At 34.6% G+C, this 24,426-nt stretch overlaps 1 protein-coding gene across 3 annotated transcripts in view; it reads right to left on the bottom strand.

The window, feature by feature from the left end:
• Positions 1-24,426, bottom strand: part of AlaRS (alanine--tRNA ligase, cytoplasmic) — a 52,361-nt gene that overhangs the window by 24,767 nt on the left and 3,168 nt on the right. For all 3 annotated transcript variants that reach the window (XM_069831913.1, XM_069831911.1, XM_069831912.1), the window contains exons 4-13: positions 21,289-21,434; positions 18,729-18,920; positions 15,660-15,804; positions 15,008-15,153; positions 14,540-14,666; positions 12,718-12,850; positions 7,030-7,154; positions 3,820-3,973; positions 2,675-2,844; positions 169-423 (exon numbers count right to left, since the gene is read on the bottom strand). In XM_069831913.1, the coding sequence (XP_069688014.1) occupies positions 169-423; positions 2,675-2,844; positions 3,820-3,973; positions 7,030-7,154; positions 12,718-12,850; positions 14,540-14,666; positions 15,008-15,153; positions 15,660-15,804; positions 18,729-18,920; positions 21,289-21,434 (1,593 nt within the window). The remainder of the gene's footprint in view (positions 1-168; positions 424-2,674; positions 2,845-3,819; positions 3,974-7,029; positions 7,155-12,717; positions 12,851-14,539; positions 14,667-15,007; positions 15,154-15,659; positions 15,805-18,728; positions 18,921-21,288; positions 21,435-24,426) is intronic.

Here is a 24,426-nt window from a genome sequence, read left to right as displayed (position 1 = left end):
AACGGTAAACAATTTAACATTTAACATGTTATTGTTAAATGTTTAATAGTGGAGACGAGCCTTAATGTAAACGTTTTCGAAACATTGATTTAGAAAACCACTCCCAATTTCCCAAGTTCGTGTTTCAGATAATCCCAATTGTAACAAATAAAGAGATTTAGTACTTACTTTGTTTGTGAAGTCAAATCGCAGCCTATCTGGAGCTACAAGTGAACCTCTCTGATCTGCATCGGTCCCCAATACAGATCGCAATGCGTAATTCAACACATGCGTGCCAGTGTGATTGTTCATCACTAGACGTCTTCGAGCTTCATCAAGATGCAAGTAAACTTCATCACCTTTCCGGAGTGTTCCTTCTATTGTACCGATGTGTAGTACATATCCACCACGTACTTGAACATTCTTAACTGAAAATTCTACACTCTGCAAAAAATAATGAAATGTTAAGTGGATGGAGGTTATAAGTTTAAATATTTTATGCCGTTTATTTCTTACATCTCTAAGAAAAATATGAAGATTAGATATTTAGAAGCAGACATGTCCAACTCATTACACCATTGGACAAGAGAAGAGCACAATGCATACCTCAGGAAGGGGAACTGTAAAGAATGATTGCTGTTAAAGAGCCATAGTGCACGATGATAATGTAAGAACATACTACATAACAAGAAATGAATCATATTAAGATATGAAGAAATGGGACAGTTAAATGAATACCATTGCCTTTATTCTCTTTGATTAGCGATCAATGAAACCACTAATTCATAGTGTAATAAGTTTAACATATTAGTACAGTAGAGATGGGGACGGAGCGAGTAGAACTGTTGAGTAACTCGGTTCTAGCGGTTTAACGTGCTTGGCGCAGAGCACCGAAATTACTAGGTTAACCGTAGCCGTTACCGGTCAGTTCAAACAGAGTTCACGTGTTTCACTTAATTCTACCAGGCAACGACATAGGTACTATTGTTTTATATTTTATGCTGCAGGACGAATTATTTCTGACAGGAGATATCCCAAAGGTGGGCTGAAATTTTTAAGAGGAATTTTTGGAGAGGAATTCATCCTATATATGACCTATCAAGTGCGCCTAATGAACACTGACAGTCTGTACATATTAATATATTATTATTATTATATTAGAATGATTGATTAATATTGAAATATGTTAAAAAAGGAAGTGCATTACATTTTTCTTATGTTTATTGGATTTATGTTACCTCATCAGTCATCATTTTATTTGTATTTATTTATATGATTTATGTTAGCTAATTACTTTGATTTATCAATAGCTAATATTACTCTTTACCAAAGAGAACATTGTTGTATGGAAGGCTAGTCATGTTATAAAATAAATAAGCATTATGTTCTTCAGTTCAAGGTTCCACGTTTTATTGATTATTTTATCCACTTTCCGTAATAATAAATAATTATGTGTGTTATTTTTTAAATGGTTTAGGCAGTGCTTCATGGAGCCCGTGTCTTTCTATCTTCCTTTTTACTTATCTGCAGTGTTTGATGTTTACCTCACATGTTAATTTATTAGCTGTTATAGTCCCGTCGCTCTAATTTCTGGCAGCCAATCACGTTACAGGTCAGCTACATTTAAACGTGTGCGTCTTGTAATTTGCTGGTGAAGACGTTATTCATTTCTTAAGGCTCGATAAATACTTAATATAATCGCCCGCCATTTTGGCTTTTCGTTGGCATTTGCAGAAGGCACACGAAGACGTTATTTGCTGCTCAATTATTTGCTGAATTACAGTGCGTTTTATTTATTATCTTAAGAGCTACGACATGATAATGTTTAACGGTGTGGCAAATAGATCCCTCGTCTGGTAGCTCAGCAACGAAAGAACAAAAATGGCGACTATAGTATTATAAATTATGTTATCAATTTTATTTCGTCTGTCGTATATAACAAGGTGAAGGTTAAATAGGCGGTTCATATAAAATAACTCCGAAAATAGCTGTAATCACTCAAAATTTGCAACTGCCATTTTGCAATGAAGAGAAGCGCTTTTTTTCTCGTCAATTGGCAAGGCAAAAGCGCTTTACTACAATGCTTTTAAAACACGCTTGGTTTCACTTTCAAAGTATGTTCTAAAATCAACTCAATTAATCCAAATTTTAAATCTGCCGCCACAAATTTGTACTCAGTACTGTACTCGGATCAACCAAGTAATGACGTCACAGTACTTGCTCTGAATCGAACCGCTCCGTCCCCAGCATTCGAAAAATAAGATGGATGTAAATGTTTTCTTTTTAACTAATGACAGTTACTTGACTATTCATCATTCACCTATATGAAGCCAGTTGTATAGATCAATTTACCGATAGAGTCATTGTCCAGGATGTGCCATAGGAGGCTAATCTATGCTACAGCTGAGGTGAGATGAGATGTAATGTGCCTTTCTCCATTCTTCTCCATTCTCCCATGCCCCATCTCCCAATTCCCTTTCTCTCATTGTTCTAATTATTCGTTGTGTCCATGTCAATTTTGGTCTTCCCCTCTACCTTTTTCTCCTTGGAATAAATTCATACACCTTCTTTGGCAATCTATCTTCTGTCATTCTCTTCTTAAAACCAAACCATCTTAATTGTTACGTTATTCTTTCTTATATTTTAATAATATATAACAAAATGTGTCCATATGTAAACAAAGTATGTACTATACCTCGTCTCCAATTTTAACCAAAAAGCCTTCATCATATATCTGTCCACCTTGCTCTGCATAGAAACATGTTTTGTCCAACAAAACGCCACATTCTTGTCCAGAATTTACATAATCCACGAATTTCTTGGAGTGCCTTAATGCTATTACTTTTGCAGTACAGGGCTCAAATTCTGTAACAATGAAATTTATTCACAAGTTACAATATTATCTAAAAAAGTTGCTTAAAATAATTCAATTTCTTTTAATGCAATCGAAAACTAACACAATGCATGAGAGTTCATTAGCATACACAACTCGAATACTCCAGTATAACCTGAATATTTAAATCCCAAATTTCTAGTTCTAGGAAACTAAGATAGCGGATAATTATACATTTTTAAAGTATTCAACGTGGTGCAAGAATTTTGAGAGTTTTCATCATGTAGTAGTGTCAAAGCCATCTATTAGGTTTTATTACAGGTAAAGTAAGCTTTAAAATTAAAATAAAAACATCATTAAGAAATATACGACGTAAAGTATGTAGGTGTATATATACAGAGTGTTTCATAAGTATAGGTACAAACTGCATGGGTGAGTAGAGGACAATGAAACAAGGCAAAAACCCTAATAAACATAGGTTCGCAATCCAATTGTTCCCGACATTATGGAACAGTTATTACAATTTGAGGGCATGGCTTATTCCTCAGGAATCTAAGTTAAATAAATGGCTGACTTTTTTGTCAAATAATCACATGTTTTTAAATTTAATGCTATTTCAGGTGTTATTAAATGTAATTTCAGTTATATGTTTCATCTTCAGATTTCTATAAAAACACACATTTGCACGCATACACTCACTCACTTTCTCGCCACCCCCCCCTAAAATATGTCATTTTAAGCTCTTCTTTGAAAGATTAAAAACAGGTACTTTTTAAAGTTCTATATAGCATCTCTTTTGGGCCTAATTACACATCAATTTATGTTCCTTGTAGTGCTTTTAACAAAGAGATAAAATAGTGTAATTAAAAACAGGGCATTTTCTTCTACAACCAAACTACTTTAATTTCAATTTACATTTCATAAATGGTTATAAAGCTGCAACTATGCTCTATGTTCGGTAGTGTTATACTATAGAATGAAGTAGCATATAATAAAGCATTGTTTACCATATTCTGCATCTTTATCTTCAGACTTGGCATGATAGTTATACTTGGGCATATCATTTGTCCTGGGAATACCTTGATTTTGAAGATCGGCTATAGCATGGATATCAATGTTAATTTGATCGTCATACAAGTCACCTTTAGCCTGTGACAGAATCTGAAATTAAATAAAAAATATGAAGTTACATAAAATACACAAAATATTTAAGAACAGAGATAATATGTTATTTTCTTCCAAAGATTAAAACAAAAATTCTTTTACATATTTATACACTTTCTTTTTTGAATGTTGAAATAGTCAGCTGGTTACCACTGCATTATTTCCAGGAATTGTCTTATAAAATATAAATAAGTATACTATTCTTTTCAAAATGAGTGTGTTACTGTAGCAATTCATTGTTTGTGTAATTTGTTTCCTAGACTTCATTCGAGGTGAGCCTGCCTGGAGAGAAATAAAAAATAGGTTGCAGCCGCCAAATTACTCTTCAAGGGACGACCACTCTTATAAATTGAGGGAAAGAAGACAGAGGACGGACACTGGAAAGTTTTCTTTTCTCAATCGTACTATCAGGGACTGGAATGCTTTACCTGCAGACTTACTAAAGGCTTTACCAACCACCAAAAATGTATTTAAAAATAGGCTTAAGGACTTTACTAATAGACGATAATTATACACAGTATTTAAAGGGTGTAATTGATATTTTGTTATTGAAGTGTTCTATCAGTGAAGAATTATGTTGTGTCAGTGAAGTGTGTCGAGTAAGTGAAACGTGTTCCTGTCAGTGAAGCTTTATAGTTTATAGTGGCAGTGCAAAGTATTGAACAGTGAAATGTTTTTGTTAGTGAAATCAGGATAGAATCAGTGAAATGTGTCGTAGTTCCAGTGCAGTGAGTGAGTTGACAGCGAAATGAGTGTAGTGTTGAAAGGTACTTGTGCAGATATGAGCATATCATACTCGTGGCTGTTAGTTCGAACATAGGTTCAAGGTACAAATTAGATTTACTTTAAATGTTATTTTAACTGATCATGCTTCATTTAATTTAGGATGTTCCCTGTTATTATTATTATTATTAATTATTGTTAATATTAATTACTAGTATTATTATTAATTGTGTTTATTATTGTCTTTATTGAGTGTAATTAGTTACCACTGCCACCGGGTATATACCCATTGCAGTGTGAATAAATACATACATACATTGTAGGCACACCCCTCATGGGTACTTACCTTGACGTGGTGAGGGGGGCTTAAATTTGTTGTTTAATCTAACAAGTAACAAAGAGGTACCCACAGAAGCTGCATTAACACCAATGCAGTCCCATTATATTTTTCACTGCTTATAAGGGTACAGTGGATTTTATGTTATCAGCAAACAGCTGGATACATTAAGATTGATTGTAAATTCATTGTAGGCACTGAAAATACTTAGTACATAAAATACAGGTACCAATTTTATGATAAAGAACAAGCATAAAGTATTCATTCTTCTCGAAGGACAATAACAAAATTAATTTATAGTAAGAGTCTTGCATAAGAACAGTTGTTAAGGAACCACCACATTTTCCTCTAATGAACAGTGACATCTAGAAACATTTGAATGTCATTCTGTGCAATGCTGTTATAACAGATCTAAAATGTTTGATGTTCTGTACCTCAAATTCAAGATTTTGTACATAAGTTCTTATTCCAGAGAACACTGAAACAATTGCAGCTTTGTTTAATCTATACATGGTTGTTTATGAAAAAACTACAGTAATTTCTAATCCAAATAAGAAGTATTCATTAAATGACCAATCCTAATATACAAATACAAGATTCGATTGCAATAATTATGAAAATATTTTTATATTTAAAAAACTCAATTGACCTCCCATCACGATTGATGGAAGACATTAAGTACATTACATTTACCTTCAAATATCAAACATAGTGAACCATATATCAAAACTAACGTAATTTTTCACACATTTATCTTCAAGGGACCCCATCACACATCAGAATTTCTGTAAATGAATTTAGCAAATAACCGAGCCAAAGAAAAATGCAAATCCGATTAATAAAATTCGTAAGAATTAAGATATTCGGAAATTTAATCATGAGTAAAAATAATCTTTCTAAAAAGTTGTTGTTTGCCAATGCTCAAGATTTGAATTTACTCCATTTTCTTGCGAGCATCCCAGTAGTATGTTGTAAGTTGAGTTGATATATCAGCTTCTATCTTCTTAATTGCTCTGCACCTCATTAGATGGTTTTTATTCATTAGTGTGTTTGGATCCTTACAAAGAATACAATGAGGTGATGAATATGTAAATGAGCAACTAGACAGTCATGGCCAGTTGTTAGTCGAAAGATTTCAACTAATTTATATATTTGTAAGTCTGGAATGATGCCAGAGTCTTTTAATAAATGTTCCATGATTTATCTTTACTGTTATCATGAAGTTCTTTGAATTTTGCCTGGAATATAATTTTACAATATGAAAGGGAATATTTGTTTTTGTTCTTTTCTTTGCCGAGGGTCTGCTATCTCATTTCTTTGGTTTTCTCAATGGGAAAGTACTGGCATCCACTGAAATGTTATTTCTTTTTGTAGATTTTGGAGAATTGTAATAGTACTCTGAATTTCATTAACTTTCCTATTCGTAGGTTCAACTGATGTAATTGCTTGTAGGGTTGTTGAAAAGCTGTCCCTATTGCTCCCACTTCATCATCGAAGTGTGTGATCCACTTTCCAAGAGATATATAGAAACTAAACAATTTACAGTAAATTCCAGCACCTGCATTTTCATTTTATCTGTAAGTGAGCCATCTGTGTAAATATGAATCCATTCTGTTTCAAGGTATCACTATCTAAAAAGTAAAATATCCCACTCAATCACACTTAACATAAAAAAACAGTTAGGCTATATTTATTAACACGAAATTAAAACAGAAATGAGAAAGCAATAATTTTCAGATCCAGAACGAAGAAAATATTCATGAACAAAAAACTGAGGCAACAAATTGTTTTGTAAGTGTCTAAATCTAAATTGTATGGAACTTGAGTCAATTCAACAAAGGACTACCGTACATAAAAAAAAAGTTGATCTGCAGACCAATCAGATAAACATCAGACAGCAAGCAAAGCAACCGACCAACAACAACAATGCCAAAGGAAATAGGAACAACAACTTCGTGCAGACTCATTTTAAAACCTGCTCTAAATTTATTACCTGAGCATGCTTCTTTGCTTCTTCATATGCTTTCATATCAACAACCAAACCTTTTTCCTCAGACATGAGTTGTGTTAAATCCACTGGAAATCCATAAGTATCATACAGTCTCCATGCAACATCACCTAAAACAAGTGATAAAACTTATATGCAAAGAATCTTACTCATTGGTTACTGTATTTTTAAAACAGGTACAAACGTTACATGTCCCTAGCTGCACCTGCTCACACCAGTTAAGAAGCAAAATACATATAGTATATTCTGTTGTACAATAGCATGTACTGCTGCATTGTCATACTTGAAGGAGAGAGTGGGAAGGAAAAAACATTCAACATAAAAAATTACGTGTGTATAGGCCATTCAGTATCTCGTGAAACCTATCTGTGGGTGAGGGGAAGGAAAAAGTGGACTGAGAAGCTTCTCTCCCTCACTACACTTCGGCTTGCAAGCTAGCTGGCTCACTAAAGGTACGGTCACACGTCGCTACTTTTGCAGCAATGCAGTACAAAAAACTGCGCAACTCTCGTGCTGCGACGTGTGAACAATGGTGCAACCCGAAAAGTAGCGGCTGCCGAACCTGCTGTCCGCTACTTTTCCATGCTGCATGCAACTTAAAAGTACCGACGTGTGAACAGGGTTCTCAGGGTTGCAGCTGCAGCATTTTTGATATCGGTTTTGTTGAAACTTTTGCTGCGGTTGCGACCAGTGTTGCCACCCAAATGTGCCAATGATACTTTTATTGTTTGGATGTATTTTAATGTTAGATGTGATGAAAATAAATTATTTGTAACAGTTATTAAATGCACAACACAGTCTGAGCATAATTGCTGACGATATAATTCATTTTTTAAATTTTCTGTAGCATAGTTCCAAACAGGAGGGTTGCCAACATTGATTAAGTGAATATACTGTTGGTTATCATTTAAGTATATAGGCGTTTTTAAAAGCTTTATAGTAAAAATAATGTCAATTTCTGAATACTAGATACGACAGAAAAGCAAATAATAGATAAGTACGCTTTCGCATGAGTTTCTTAATAATGCGAACATAACCACAAAATGTATATTGAGAAGTCAACACGGAGATGGAAACCTGCAGCATGACTGCGGCTGCAAAAGTAGCGCCTTGTGTGTGAACAGACTCGCAACCTCCAGTTGCAACTTTTGCAGCACTCGGGTTGCACAGCACGAAAAGTAGCATGCAGCGTGCTACTTTTGGCTTACGTGTGAACACGACACGCAACTTTTGCAGCTGCAGTACAAATGTTGCGCTGCAAAAGTAGCGATGTGTAACCGTATCTTTACTCCCACCATAATTTTCTAACTATGAGCTACGGCCCATGAATGCATTTGGTTTCATGAGATAACACATGACCTATAATACTCTTTACTAAAAACAAAAAACACGAAAAATAAAAAATACATACAATACTCAACATTTTTTACTAAAAATCGTAAACATAAAAAAAAAACATCATATGAAAGAGCAGTTAAGTCTGGATTAGGGAGAGTAATAAAATTTCAGAGTTCTAAGAAACTGAACTCAATTCATCTTTCCCCCTTCATGTAGAATATATGTTATCACATATCAAGTATATAATCATGTATTAATTAAAAAAGTACCGATAATTAAATATTTCGTGTAATATAGATTAATAAAGGACTTTTGAAAACATTTGACATTGTAGGCACTCTAAAAATCACTATAAAATACTTAGAACTAGTGTGAATATGGAGTGACGTACAAATCTTTTGGTTTAAAAAAAATATGAAGAATATGTTAAGTGTTCGCGTAGGCTTCCGTGGCTGGTGTACATGGTCTGTGGATAAGCTTCAGGGCTTCTACCGCGTTGTATTGGTGTTGGTGGCTGACGTTTCGACCGCTGTGTTATGGTCATCTTCAGAGCAGTTGGATAAGGAAATAGTCTGCGAGCTCGTAATTGCAAGATAATGCGGTAGAAGCCCCAAGCTTATCCACAGACCATATGAAGAATATGCTTGATATTATTTTATTATCAAGACACAAGTCTTCTCTCATGTCTAGTTTTTACATTCACCATTCATGAAATACTACTTGTGGTGCTGAAGTACTATGAATTATATTACACTCATACCAAGTTTGGGCATAATCAGTTTAGGTACCTAAAACGAGCATGGTTTTTTTTACCAACAAACAAAAGCCGAGTAATATACTAAAGGTACATTTTTCGGTAAAGTCTTTTTCTCAATAGAACAACCGCACATCTGCAGTCATCATATTGTCTACCATACAAACGGCAGTTACTAATTCTGGATGTATCAATATCCTTTTGGACATAAACTTAAGTAAGAAATGCAAGTCAAAGTTCTTCACTGTATCTATTTGGCTGTGATCTATCACATGATTTTAATTGTAGCTCTTGTGTGGTTGTTTTGGATCCTGAGTAGTATTGCAAAAGACTATGATAAATAAGAAGTGGATTCCTATGTAATTAAATATTATTTTTGTGTGTGATAAAACACAATTTACAAAGTTAAAAATTCCGAACATGAAGTTTCAAGTTTAAAACCCGAATTTTATTTCACATAAAAACACATATTTTCACAAAAAAATTATGTAAATACATATTTTCAGGAAATCTTATTATAAACACATAAATCTTGGAGTATTTTTACTTAAATAATTTTTTACAAGTACTTTTAAACATTTTAAAACTAAATCAATTATGTCACTCAGAAGTACGTTATCTTTTTAAGAATTCTTGGTTCCTTCATGTTTCTAAGCACTGTGTGGTGTATCCGTGATCCATTTTTGTAATAGTATCGCCTCAAGTTCTGAAAACTGCTAGGCAGCATATCAGTCTTATTATTAGAGAATAAATTAACATGGACAAGAAGGAGAGATCTTGCAACACATAATTAGGAATGTTTATTGTTGCTGAAGATGATTTCATTCCACGCTTTGTTTGTGAAACACAACAGATAAGAGCTCGGGTATGAACATTATTTAATTTAAACAAATCTCTCGCCTCTCGCTCATGTCCATCAAGTAAGGCAATACGTCTTGTTGTGATTTCCTGTTATCGGGCTTCGTCAATCGATATCCTTCAAGATATACTGAAAGATGGTTGTTTAAGAAACGATTTGGCTTTCCTATTAGCAAATCTAAGCTTTTTGTGTGATACCATAAAAAAAACTCGAAACATCCAAAAACCTGTTGTCTAAAACAGGGAGGTGTGTGCCGTGGAAATTAAACTAGACTCGCTACCAGGTTCAGAAGTAGAAGTACTAAGGGACAAATTCCAGAATGTGTTTGGGAAAAACAGTGGATATAAAAAAATGTGTAAAGTTGCTCAAGTATTGGAGGGCGTGCCTGTAGGTGAAATTGCCGGTGTTTGTGTTTGTGACATTCCTCTCTTTAAATATGCATGTCTGACGTCCTATAATATGTAAAGATCGTTTTCACAGTATAAGTCGTCGTTCAGAGATAATCGGCATGCATTTGTGATGGAGAATTTGGAGATGATCTTTGTTGTTCACTGCAATTCTCGGCCAACTACTAACACTCAAGTGTGATTGGTGAGTACCTAGTAACATTTTTTTTCAAGCTAAGTAAGGTATTTTTGTCATATTTAAAAAATATATATTTTTTTTTATTTTTAGCAAATATTTTCGTACTATTTAGCACATAAATAAATATATTTAAATTTTTTAGCACATAAAAATCCGCTCCCTACTGATAAGACTACTTACATAGGCTTAAATGCAATGGTGTCACATAATATGCTGTAAGGACTAATAATACTGTACCACGACACTCAAATTTGTGATGGAATTACCACTTCATTTGGTTACAGAGTAAGCAGCCATAAGCATGACATATCAAATCAGAGGTCATCGTCAGTGTTTCTTTTTTTCCAAGTTTGTTATTTAACAATGCTATACCAACTACTAGGTTATTTAGCTTCGATGGAACTGATGATAGTGAGATGGTATTCAATGTGATAAGATCAAGGAATAGCCATGTGATTACTTGAAATTCATAGCAGTTGAGGAAAACCAGGTAATCAGCCCAAGAGGAAATCGAACCCAAGCCTGGGCGCAGCTCCTGATCAGCAAGCAATGCCTACTGCCTGAGCTATGGTCAATGGCCCTATGCCTCCAGTCACTCTCATATACTGAGTGTTCATTTCAGAACATCCCATCTTGAATAATTTCAGATGTGCAGAGGAGACGATACTGAGTAAAACACACAGATTTAGTTTTCGAGAGGGAAGTTCAAAACCACTCAAGTTTCTTCACAAATTCAGAGGAAGGGAACTTCATTGCAGAAAACACCACACCAGCTGCAGACATTTCCTGTGTTTATATTCAATTTTTAATTTTATAGCTCGTTTAAATGGGCTTTCAGAGTAGATACTTAACACTTAGGCTGGGTGCACACAGAATCAGATGCGGCATGACAGTCGCGAGTAGACATGGAGAGACAACATCGAATGACTGCTAGAAGTTCGTCACGAGGAGACTGTCTGATAGCTGCATTGTACTGTGTATGCATTAGTAGTGGCTGTGATTGCACGCTTTACTATCTACAAATACTATATTGTTGTGTAGTGCACTTTATTCATAATGGAGCTCGATGCGGATAAATTAGTTGTTTTAGTACAGGAAAGACACATTCTGTAAAATCTTTGACACAATATCACAACAATAATGTGGTTTCTAAAAATATGTGAGAAATTGCAAATGAGATGAAAGCACCACGTGAATAATAATATTGATAATAATAATATGTAGTAGGTCTACTTCTCTGCTCTATACTATCACTCATTGATTTAATGTATTATTTTTCTTTATTGTGAGTCGTGCAGTAGTCATAAACATACAAAATGACGTTTGTGCACTACATTACTGTTCTCCAACCAGGAGATCAATCGTGAAAGGAATGTGCTTACTATTGCGTCATCTATTGGAACGAAGTAGATAAATAATATTATCGTTATAACGTCAGTTTAAAAACCATGGACTCTCCTGCATATGTTATTTCCTGTATGAAGAGATTCAAAGACCAGGAGATTTAACTGTGACCTAATTTTGTAACTAGAGTAGTATCAATATGTCTGTGAGAGCTAGCCAATAGAGATAAGAGTACCCACGTGTGTGACTTTATGACATCGACATTCATTCACAGCATCATCCCGCTTCCCTTCATTCCCTGGAGACTTTCTCGTGGTTGGAGTACATTAGTAGTATTTAATTTTAAGACTCTTTCAATTGTATAGATTTTTAGGCGTATTAAACATCCTTAAGAAATAATAACCAAATACAAGAGAAATTTTCATATAGACAGTCCTCTTTCATTGACGTCATTTTCTAGCCTAGGCCAGTTTTTCCAAACCCACAGAGCTAGCAAATCAGTTGTCGTGAGCAGACAGTTTTAAGTTCTTGCGAGGCATTGTAAAGCAAAACGTAGCACTGCGCATCACATCTGATTCTGTGTGTACCCGGCCTTAGAGTTTAATCAGGGTTTCTGACATGTAGTTTGGCAGTTTTTTGACCAGAGAATGTCTTATCTTCCCATTTCAGTGGAAGTAAAATATCAGACTTGCACAAAGATGCTTCATAAATCAGTTTTTGAAGATATTTCAAGAATGTATTACCATCTATAAGTTCTAAATGTTTAAAATTCAAAATATTAAGAAAAAAATACCTGGAACAGTTTTAGAATCACCAAGTTTCAAAATAGTTCGGTTAAGCAAGTTACGTCCTCGACTCAGTGTTTTAAGGAACTGTGCTTCCTCTTCATTGATTATATCCATAACACTGAGAGGGTCCTTTTTCACCTGTTGCAGAAAAAAAAGAAACACATACAGACGGTTGTACGAAGAAGGTACATTAAGTAAAAACCCAATTCATGTACTACACAAAATGTATAGAATTCAACTTACACAGAATGAAGGCATAGAAAAACTATGTAGTAAAGAATTTCATATTGCAAAACAATTTCCTTTGGAATAAAACAATGAGAATGTACTGTAATCGCACTCATGCATTTTTTTTTTTGTTTTTACTTGGTTATTTAACGACGCTGTATCAACTACTAGGTTATTTAGCGTCGATGGAATTGGTGATAGCGAGATGAGGCCGATAATTCGCCATAGATTACCCAACATTCGCTTCACAGCTGGGGAAAACCTCATAAAAATACCAATCAGTTTATCAGCCCAAACGGGGATCAAAACCGCACCTGAGCACAACTTCAGATCAGCAGGTAAGCATCTTAGCTGACTGAGCTATGTCAGTGACTTCATGCATGTTCCTCCAATGAAGTTTGAACCAGCTAGTCTACTCTATGAATAAAACTGCACCCCAGCGATTGATTTCATTTCTTAGTAATTTTAAAATAAGGCAAGTTTTACTAATTATTACAGTCAAAGAAAAATACGTACTTGAAAAATATATTTATGAATTATTTATTTATTTATTTAATCTGATAAGATTAAGGTCATAAGCCTTTGCTTCCATCCCACCAAATAGCACACACAAATACAAAAAAATACAAACAATGACAAAAATAATACAAAATAAACTAATGCCCTATCAAGGGTCAACAGGGTCAAAGAACACTACTGGGTGTTCATTTCAAAGTGTGTCATGACGTCACTGTTGTGAGTCAGCGATTTGAAGCGAATTTCAGCTTTTATGTCAGAGAAGTTGCCTATTGTTCAAGGCGTTCAATCTGAACTTGAGAAAGTGTACGGTATAACTTGAACGTCGTAGCAACAGATGGCGGTCTGTACGGTCTGTGTGCTACCATAACCTCTTTCGAACTGTATTTTGCATGGGCAAATCGTACACAGGGTATTTGTTATCATCGGTAACGGTAACATTCCACAACACAAATCAAATGCTCCATGTCCATGTTGGCCGTCGAAGTTAATGTCAACAAATACCTAAGTAATCGTCTTAACCCTCTCCCCATAAAGAAAAAACTCACCTCAGTACGTGTTTCCAAACAGTTCACATTCCTGCCACTACTGGCGTTACCGTACGTATCAGTAATTACCCTTCAGAATGAATGCCGTACTTGCCAGGCAACTTCTCTGGCACATAGGTAATACACCTTTGCGGAAGTGTAGGAAGTTGAATTCTCTAGGCTTATCGGCTAGCCACATCACGGCATACAGTGAGCCATGACACACTTTGAACTGAACACGCACTATAGAGCTCTGAATTGTTTGTTAGTAAAGAATTTAATATTTTCAAACAAATAAGAAGTCCATGAAAACATCAATGACGCATTGCACTGAGACATGTGAAACATATGCAATTAAGATGAAAAAAAAAAAAAAGCTCATACTTGCACGCATACAAAGGTAGCTTTTTGTTTGTTCAATGCATTATTCGATGGGATGTTTGAACTACAGCAGATGGTGAGGTGACATTGTGACGATGTTATTGTGGAATTGCCAAACCATTAATTAAATTCTAACCGTGAACAAATGTAGCAAACACCAATTTAAAACACTGACCTCAGGAAATGTATCACCCAGGATCTCCACAACGGTATTTACAAGACTTGCAAAGAAACCAGGTTTAGCATTCAGCTTCTCAGTAGCATATCTAACACCTCTCCGCAATATACGCCTCAATACATACCTGCAATCAAATTCATTCACATTTAATAAATTCTACAAATTAGTTGGTTACTAACTAATATATCTCATTTGACAAGTTATTAGCACCCTTGCTTTACAATAAGTTCAAATTACACTATTCACTTGCTTAATGGCATCGCAAGTTGGAGAACAATGTGTGGCATAGAACAGTAATATTCAACCGGGGGTACACGAAGACTTTTTAAGGGGTATATGAAATTTAAAATAAGCTTATACGTTTCATGAATGATCGGAGCTAATGAATGAATTACAAATCCGTTTTCCACCACAGACAAATTAATTCCTAAAGAATACCATGCGAACTAAGTCACCAATACTTACCCTCGACCAGTATTGTCAGGACGGCCTCCATCAGACAAAGATATTGTAAGGGTTCGTGCATGATCGGCGAGCACACGATATGCCATGTCTATGCCGTCTACATCCTCTTCACCTACTCGGCCTTTGTATGGTGGTGCTCCAGTGCCCTACAAAATATATTTGCAAATACTAATAACACTTAGTTGTGACAAAGACTTGGTAACAAATACTTATAAAAAATTCTATTATATTTGCTAAAGTACATCACTGGCTTACTTCTAAAACTTTAAGTCCAGTTTTTCCGGAATGTCGAAATCTGTGTATAATTTTAAAATGCGTCTACTGATAACACCTCGTAAGTACGAAAATGTTTCTATAGTTTATATATAACATGCGTAACAGTTGTTAGATAGAGTATAAAAGGAATACAAAATTGTTTTGCTCTTTTGTACAAGTTCCTCAAAGGTTTCAAAAGTAAGCCAACGATATTTATCACAGACTCTACGAAGTCGTTCCTACACTTGAAAATGGAAACAATAAATAAGTAAGTACTGTAAATAATAAGAAAGACCTGTACACATTGTCAATCACCTGCAGGTTCCTCCATCCTTACTGAACAAGTTCTACATTATTATATTTATTACATAATATTTCTTAAACCTACAATACTTACTTTCTGAATTGCATCAAACAGAGGCATGAACAGATCTGTATCATAATTAGAACGCTTCTGCTGAATAACAGAAACCAGACGCTCTAGTCCCAATCCACAGTCAATATGTTTCTTGGGAAGAGACCTCAAACTACCATCCGATTCTCTGCAATGAAAATGTGGAAAAAATGTTAAAACTAAGACTAATTTTCCAATGTGACTTAGGGCTATGGATCGATGAAAATAAGGAAAAAAATAAAATAAAATAGAATAATAAAAATAAAAATAATAATAATAATAATAATAATAATAATGGAAATTTTGTTTTTAACTCTAAAAAAATAGAATAATGTTTCAGTTTTCTAAATCTCTGCTTATTTTTGCCTTATGACAATTTAAAGCCTCTCAAGACGAAATTAAAGGTACCAGTGCGTGCCTGGAGCTGCAGCCCTTTAAACTGACACTCGGGTGTCATTCTGACAGACTTTCTCCTTCATTCTAACTAATTTTACTTTTCATTCAGTTCATATTTCGCGCTGTTATATAAGAGAAAAATGTGCATAGTAGACCTGTATAGGAAGGAAGGATATCGATAGTATATATCATATATATGCTGGACTTTGATATTCGTTTTCTCAATTTTCCAATTTTCAACATTTTGTAACATTCAAAATGATCATGAATGTAGTTTTCCTCCAATCTCTGTGAAATTTTGCACAGAAGTCCAAAAAAGCATATCAACTAAAGTGACACATGTGTTTTCTTCTGCTACTGAAAGTATTCAATTATCATGTGTTGAGGATATGATAGGTTTAAAAAAATTGAAAAATTAACTAAAGAAGTAAATTTTTTTTCCCAAAAAATAATTGAAAAATATAAGAAGCATGTGTCATATTTTACATACATCTATCAGGGATAAATTATATATAAATTTAAAGAAAAATTATGTAAACTTTGAAAACTGGGACATACTCGTAATTCAGTATTAAAAAAAAAAACAATAAAAATTAATTATAAGTAAACTAACTGAAATATCAAAGTAAAAATTGTGTATTGCATGTCTACATTGTAAGAAATATGTGGTAAACGTTTCAGATTAACTGATGTAAAAATGTAGAAGTTAGAAATTTCACAGATCCATAGCCTAACTACAATACAATGTTGCCAAAAAGTTTAGGGACACCAATATATTTCGTACTTTCTGTCTAAAATAGGAACCTCGTCCCTAAGGAAGACAAAAATAAGTTTCTGAGTTTATGCCACATTTCGGAGCTGAATTACAGCCTCAGTTAAATTCAGGGAATGTTATAGTGATGGACAGTTTGCCATACCATAGTGCTAAGATTCTTCAACACACAAAGTCATGGACTAATAAGGTATAATTGAGTGACTAAATTCCAGAAACGTAACAGTGGACCAAACCAAAGTAAAAATTGAACTTTTGCGACTGGCAAATTCCTGTAAAACTTACAGTGAAGGTACAAACTATGCAAATGAAATAGAAAAACAGGTGGGCCACATTGTTTTGAGATTGTCATCATAGTACTCTGAATCTTTATGGAACTCTCTGCATCATAATCCACAGTTAATTCCCGATTTACCACGAAAATCGTCTGTAGCTGCATTTAGATTGGCAACAGGCCATGATTGTTTGGCCAAACACCTGCATAGAATTGGAATATATCAGTACCTTAACTGCCCATTGTACAACTCAAACCAAGAAATGGATTCGGAACACCTCAAAATCTGTGCTTCAGTGGCTGACCATGATAATATCTTTGAAAAATACTGGAGTGCAAGAGGTCAAATGACTATTGTCAAACGCCTGGCATTAGAAAACAACAACTTTGAATCTTTATCCCATAGAATTGGTATGGACCCAGTTGAAAAGTTATGTTGCAAGACACAATAAAATATTCAAAATTGATGAAGTCAGTGAGGTGGTAGGAGAGGGATTATTAGAGGTCATGCAGAAAAATTAATGTATTTCATCATGTAATCATCAAAGAGAAAAAGATGGATGGCTTATGTGACTCAGTGGTGGACAGTCTTGTGATAAATATTAGTGATGTAAATCCTACAGAGTCTACTGAACCTGACACAGATTTAGGCTTCATACCAATATCTGACAGCGACTTAATGAAGTAATGCTAATGTTATGCACCAGGGCTAAAGAGCGCCCTGTAGCATGATTTCCTGTGGAGTATTAAATTTGAAACAGGAACAGTGTCAGCGAAATACATGGTTAAGATGCGAAATGCAATCCCAGCTTGCGAAGTAAATAGATGCTTAGCCAGCGTTATAGAGTTTGTCGCGCATGTGGTAAATCACTGGCTACAATAAGAGTATTCTTACACCACAGATCATTGCTGGACTAATCGCATTGGTCCAGTAGGACAAAGCATTCATTTTTGGTTAAATTATATGACGCATTGTTCGAACTCTTTTCTTACGCGTAGTCTCATCAAAGCGACTTATCGCTATATTGCATTGAATCGAATTAAATGTAAGAGATGTTTGAATAAGACGACATCTGTAAGCACGTGAAATCAAAAGGGGTTTTAAGCCCATCTCACCTGGTGGATGGCGTGGTCGGTACCCCGGGCGGGAAACCGATAACAAAACACAAAAAGTGTTGGTGAAGAGATTCTGATAGTTAGTGGAGACTGAAGGAATGTTAATCGAGAGACTTAGTAGCGGCATGGCATCAGCCAACGAGATACCTTGTAAGTAATTCAACTTATATATACATTGTGTAAATATTTAATAAATCTAGTAGCATTTTATTCGTAATACAGTCTAGACCGAAGTTCAGTAACCATGTAGTTTTCCTATAGCATCCTGAGAGCTCCAGCTCTTCCAGTGAAATCGTTTCCATTGTTGAGTAAAATGGTGGTGTCAGAAATCCTGATAAGTAGGAGGAAAAGTTGAACGCAGTAGCCATCCGGTTAGCAAACAGTGCGACCTAAGTGACGGTCGCACAACACTAACTCCATCGGTCTAGAATAAAAGTGCTATAATAGACTTACAGCCTTCTAAATCTGTGTCAGGTTCACTATCCTCTGCATCAAGCGTAATCATACATTTTACCTATTGAACTGGATGAACACAAGATTCCAAATTTCCAAAACATCAGGGTCATCTTGATTTACTAGATGAGCTGCATCTCGTCCACCAATTCGATCAAAATGCAACTCTGAACAAGGGCCACAAGGACCAGTTTCCCCCATTTCCCAAAAGTTGTCTTTCATGCTTCCAGGTAGAACATGAGAAGGTGGAATCCTACAAACGAACAAAACAAAAATAATGTAAGAAAGTATTTAATAACATATCAAACAAAAGTTGGAGATATAAACAAGAGAATTCAAAGACAAAACATTCTCATTTCAAAATAGTGTTTACGTTATTCTGAACCATTTCAGGGCAGTATGTAAAATTAGCACCCATCCCGAAAAAAATACAATAACCAAATCACTCAAAGACATTTCTAATTCCACTAAAACCATAAAATATAATATAAATCATACTACAGTGGAATCCCTCATGTCCGGCACCCAGATATCTGCCAATACCAAAACAATGGCATTTTTTTAAGAAGGAAATAAAAATATGAGGGGAAGTCAGTAAGTAAAATACAAATTGATGTAGCAACCTACATTTTTTAATGAGGCACCTGAATCTACTACTGCTAGATTGCAGTATTATCAATGTTCACACAATCACTGCACAACTAAACAAAGAATCAGCTACCTAGATAGCCAGAGTGAACATAATTGTCCACTTTGAAAATGGTGCGCACAAATATCTATTACGTGAATAAAATGTACTTTCTTGTCTCCTCGACAAATGGTGAAACAATTCACGACCTCAGCCCCTTTTCGAAATAGCCAGATAAGTGAGATAAATGATCTAGGTAGGTTTGGGAACAGCAAGATGGCGGCATCTCCGAACAAGCGTATCAATTATGTATTTAAATATTCTATCAAATATTTTCGAATTAATTGGCAAATACGGTTATCTGGCACTGGCTTTGTCCCATAATTTCCGGATACAAGAGATTCTACTGTATTCTAAAAAACATCTCTACCTAATTAAAATTTCCTCTTTCCTAGAGTTAACTATTATCAGCGGTATCTTAGAGTTGTATGATACCAAATAAAATAAGCAAATATAAAATTTTAATTGTACGTTGTAATCTGGAAATTTTGTCTGCTTCATAACACTCCTTCTCCCTTGTTTATAATTACCCCCAAGCAATTTAAACTATGGGGCAAATGTAAACACGTCGTAATTTAATGAACTGAGGTTATCGGAAATCTCAAAACCATTGTAATAAATGTTAACTACTATACATTACTCATAAAAACAAAAACTTACAAATTAAACCAAACCCTTTAACTCTATTAAATATAGAATATAATCTAAATTTAACAGAAGAAATTCTGAAATCAGAAGTAAACGCTGAAATACTAAAACAATTGTCTTTAGAGACAATTAATATTAGGTACCCTCCACAAAACTGGCTACATTTATACACCGACGGATCCTTGATCTCCAGAGAACAAGGTGCCGGTGCAGGTGTTACGTGCTGTCTCTTCTCACTTTATAGATCACTTGGATATGGAACAACAAGTTTTGATGGTGAAATCATTGCAATAAGTGAATGTCTCAGGAATCTTCTATGCCACATCAATAAATTTAGGAATGCAGTTATATTGTCAGACTCCAAAGCAGCTATTCTATCAATTGTCTCTAAACACACATCTTCATCTCAAACAGCAGAAATAACTAAAATGCTCTCTCAATTAATATCACTCAATAAAAGAATTGTATTGCAATGGATACCATCCCATTGTGGAATCCTGGGAAACGAGAATGCGGATGCTTTAGCAAAGAAGGGCAGCACTGCTACTTACAGACCTGTTACTAAATCTACGTATTACTCTGTGAAGAGATTTATTAAATCTACATACTTAGACTTCAACAAACAAAATTTGATAACACAATCCCAAGGGAAAAAGTGGAACTCTCTGCATCAAAATCCACAGTTAATTCCCGATTTACCACGAAAATCGTCTGTAGCTGCATTTAGATTGGCAACAGGCCATAATTGTTTGGCTAAACACCTGTATAGAATTGGAATATATCAGTCCCCTAACTGCCCATTGTGCAACTCAAACCAAAAAATGGATTCGGAACACCTCAAAATCTGTGCTTCATTGGCTGGTCATGATAATATCTTTGAAAAATATTGGAGTGCAAGAGGTCAAATGACTTTATTGTCAAATGCCTGGCATTAGAAAACAACAACAACAACTCATAAAAACAACATATTCTTAAAAAATAGCACTGTACGTTTACTTACAATGCCAAAAATGAAGGGGAAGCAAAATTCTTTCTCAACTTTTTTTGTAGACTCTTATAAAACATTTGTTCACAACAAGCAGTTATTCCTATTTGGCGCCAAACTGCTTTGTAGATTAGCCAACATGTTAATTTAAACATTCCCCTGAATTAAAATTGTTATATTGACAGTTTTGTATTTCTAACAGCATTTGTTTACAATTACCCTCATCTACCCTATATAAAAATTTTACATTTGATACATTTTTGCATCACACGTGTAATAAACAAAACTTAATTTACATACCCTAAGTTAATCCATATTTGTTTGCATTCTTCATCAGGAGCAAGGTTTGCGGTAGTATCGCCTCCAAAGTAAGTTACATACAGACGATCTGCAGGGAGTTTGAGCACTGATGTGAGAAGTTCCCATGCCCATGTACAAATTTCTTTCTGAAAATGTTATCACCATGTAAATTTCCTATCTTAAAAATAATGACCTCCTTTATTACTTAGAAATCAAATTTCCTATACAAAAAGTAGACATCAGATGTGTAATTCCTATCTTCAAATTTTTACAACTTACCATTCATGAAAATTATGGACTTTTCAAACTATAATGTACTTTACAGTTTAAGTTATATTTATACTCGCTTATACTACTCTGTAATATCAAGAGTCATTCAGAAAGTAAGGACATGTCAATCAATATGTTTGTTATTCAAGATGTCGACAGAATGTATACTCTATACCAGACCTGCACAAGGTTTGCGCTCTCCGAGTCATCTCACAGCTCGAGAGCAGAATGCAGATATTGAATGCGATCTGCATAAGGGGGGACTGGAAGAAGGGGTGATCTCATATAAAATGTACACAAAAGAACTAGTACGAGTGTTCATGAAATGAATTCCCATTCAGTGTTTAGAGAACTATCTTGGAATATTATTAATTAATAAAGAAATATCCATTTTACAGAAATAATACACACACTATAGATACTTAAATATACAATATAATTTTGTTATATTTTTATTTATCAATACATCAAAATGGGGTTTTATGTTGTTGGCAGCTGAAAGCAACAGTACTGATCGTAAAGGAACATCAGTTACAGATGTTCGATGTCTGCCTTTATTAAAGTTGATAATAGAAAAGAGTTGCTCACAAATATAAACATTGAGCCAAACATAGCAATCATTTTCACAGCCAGCTTGTGTAGTCAAGGATATTATTGGTGAGGTTTAGTCTTTTAAAACTCAACCAGATTAGTAGTATTATTCAAATGGTCTTTAGCCCTTAGGTCACATTGAAGATCAATAAGTTCAAGCTGCAAATCATAGGACACTGTTTCAACTGGTGTTGAAGGAATTTATTATAACTTTAAACTTCTTTCCAATTAAGACAAGATCTTGGAACCTAGAATTAAATTCATTTTGAATTTCAATTAATATTTGCACATAATCGTTTAACATGGCTTCATCACGATCAGTTTCTATCATTGGAAAGTAAGCCATATTACCTTCCCGAAACTGACTTACGAAAAATATAAGTTTACGACTGAAATCCCGTAATTTATTCAATATATCAACAATGAGTTGGCCTTTTCCCTGGAGAGAGATATTTAAATTGTTGAAGATTAATAAATTCTAACGTACGTACCCTACCTCATGTAATAATGCAACTTTCAACTCCTGAACCTTTTTACTGCGATATTCACAAACAAAACCATCGTATCTCTATGCGTGGACTAATAATGACGCATTATATTATGTTTTCCTCTTTCTTTCAAACTTTTGTGGCAGATAAGTAATGACTCCAGCTGCTGTGATGACAGAATCTGGCAACTCTGATTGGAAATGAATCTAAGTACTGATAGAAGTATCTCTCATTTATAAGAGTTCACTATGAATTCAGCCCAATATATTGTGTTATTTTCTAATGCCAGGCATTTGACAATAAAGTCATTTCACCTCTTGCACTCCAATATTTTTCAAAGATATTGTCATGGTTAGCCACTGACGCACAGATTTTGAGATGATCTGAATCCATTTCTTAATTTGAGTTGCACAATGAACAGTTAGGGGACTGATATATTCCAATTCTATGCAGATGCTTGGCCAAACAGTCATGGCCTGTTGCCAATCTAAATGCAGCTACAGATGATCTGCGTGGTAAATCAGGAATCAACTGTGGATTATGATGCAGAGAGTTCCATTTTTTCCCTTGGGATTGTGTTATCAAATTTTGTTTGTTGAAGTCTAAGTATGTAGATTTAATAAATCATTTCACAGAGTAATACGTAGATTTAGTAACAGGTCTGTAAGTAGCAGTGCTGCCCTTCTTTGCTAAAGCATCCACATTCTCGTTTTCCAGGATTCCACAATGGGATGGTATCCATTGGAATACAATTCTTTTATTGAGTGTTATTAGTTGAGAGAGCATTTTATTTATTTCTGCTATTTGAGATGAAGGTGGGTGTCTAGAGACTATTGATAGAATAGCTGCTTTGGAGTCTGACAATATAACTGCATTTTTAAATTTATTGATGTGGCAGAGAAGATTCCTGAGACTTTCACTTATTGCAATGATTTCTCCATCAAAACTTGTTGTTCCATATCCAAGAGATCTATAAAGTGAGAAGAGACAGCACGTAACACCTGCACCGGCACCTTGTTCTCTGGAGATCAAGGATCCGTCAGTGTATAAATGAAGCCAATTTTGTGGAGGGTATCTAATATTAATTGTCTCTAAAGACAACTGTTTCATTATTTCAGTGTTTACTTCTGATTTTAGTATTTCTTGTGTTAAATTTAGATTATACTCTATATTTAATAGAGTTAAAGGGTTTGGTTTAATTTCCAAGTTTTCTTTTAAATTCAGGACGTTGATTTTCTGTTTTAATTCTTGAACAATGGATATGCAACTTTTTTGAGTTTTTAATCTACAGAGAGGACTGTATGAATGCCAATTGTTTCCTGGTAATCTGATAAAATAATAAGAAAGAGGAAAACGTAATATAATGCGTCATTATTAGTCCACACATAGAGATATGATGATTTTGTTGGTGAATATCGCAGTAAAAAGGTTCAGGAGTTGAAAGTTACATTATTACATTATTATTGCCCGATATATTGTAAATGCTAGTTATAGCACTGTGATGTTTTCATTGGGAGACACTTGACCTGTCACCCACATCTTTGTACTGATGAAGAAAAGTTTGAAGACATCAGTTCACCTCACATCAAGGTGATGTAGAATAGTGGCTTGCACAGCAGCCAGCATACTTCTTCACTAAAGGCAACAGGAAATGGGTGCACTAGAGACTGTTGCCTTAATAGTTGAAGGAATTATTTCTAGGTCTATCTGAGCTTGTGATGCATGTACAAATCTGAATATAATTTACATGTATGCTAATAAATGCAGTTGTTCAATGGAAGTTTGAGTC

Source organism: Periplaneta americana, chromosome 7 (genome assembly GCF_040183065.1).
Source record: "Periplaneta americana isolate PAMFEO1 chromosome 7, P.americana_PAMFEO1_priV1, whole genome shotgun sequence".
Lineage (NCBI taxonomy): Eukaryota > Metazoa > Arthropoda > Insecta > Blattodea > Blattidae > Periplaneta > Periplaneta americana.
Note: the sequence above shows the minus strand (reverse complement) of the source record. Positions and strands in the feature narration are given on the sequence as shown.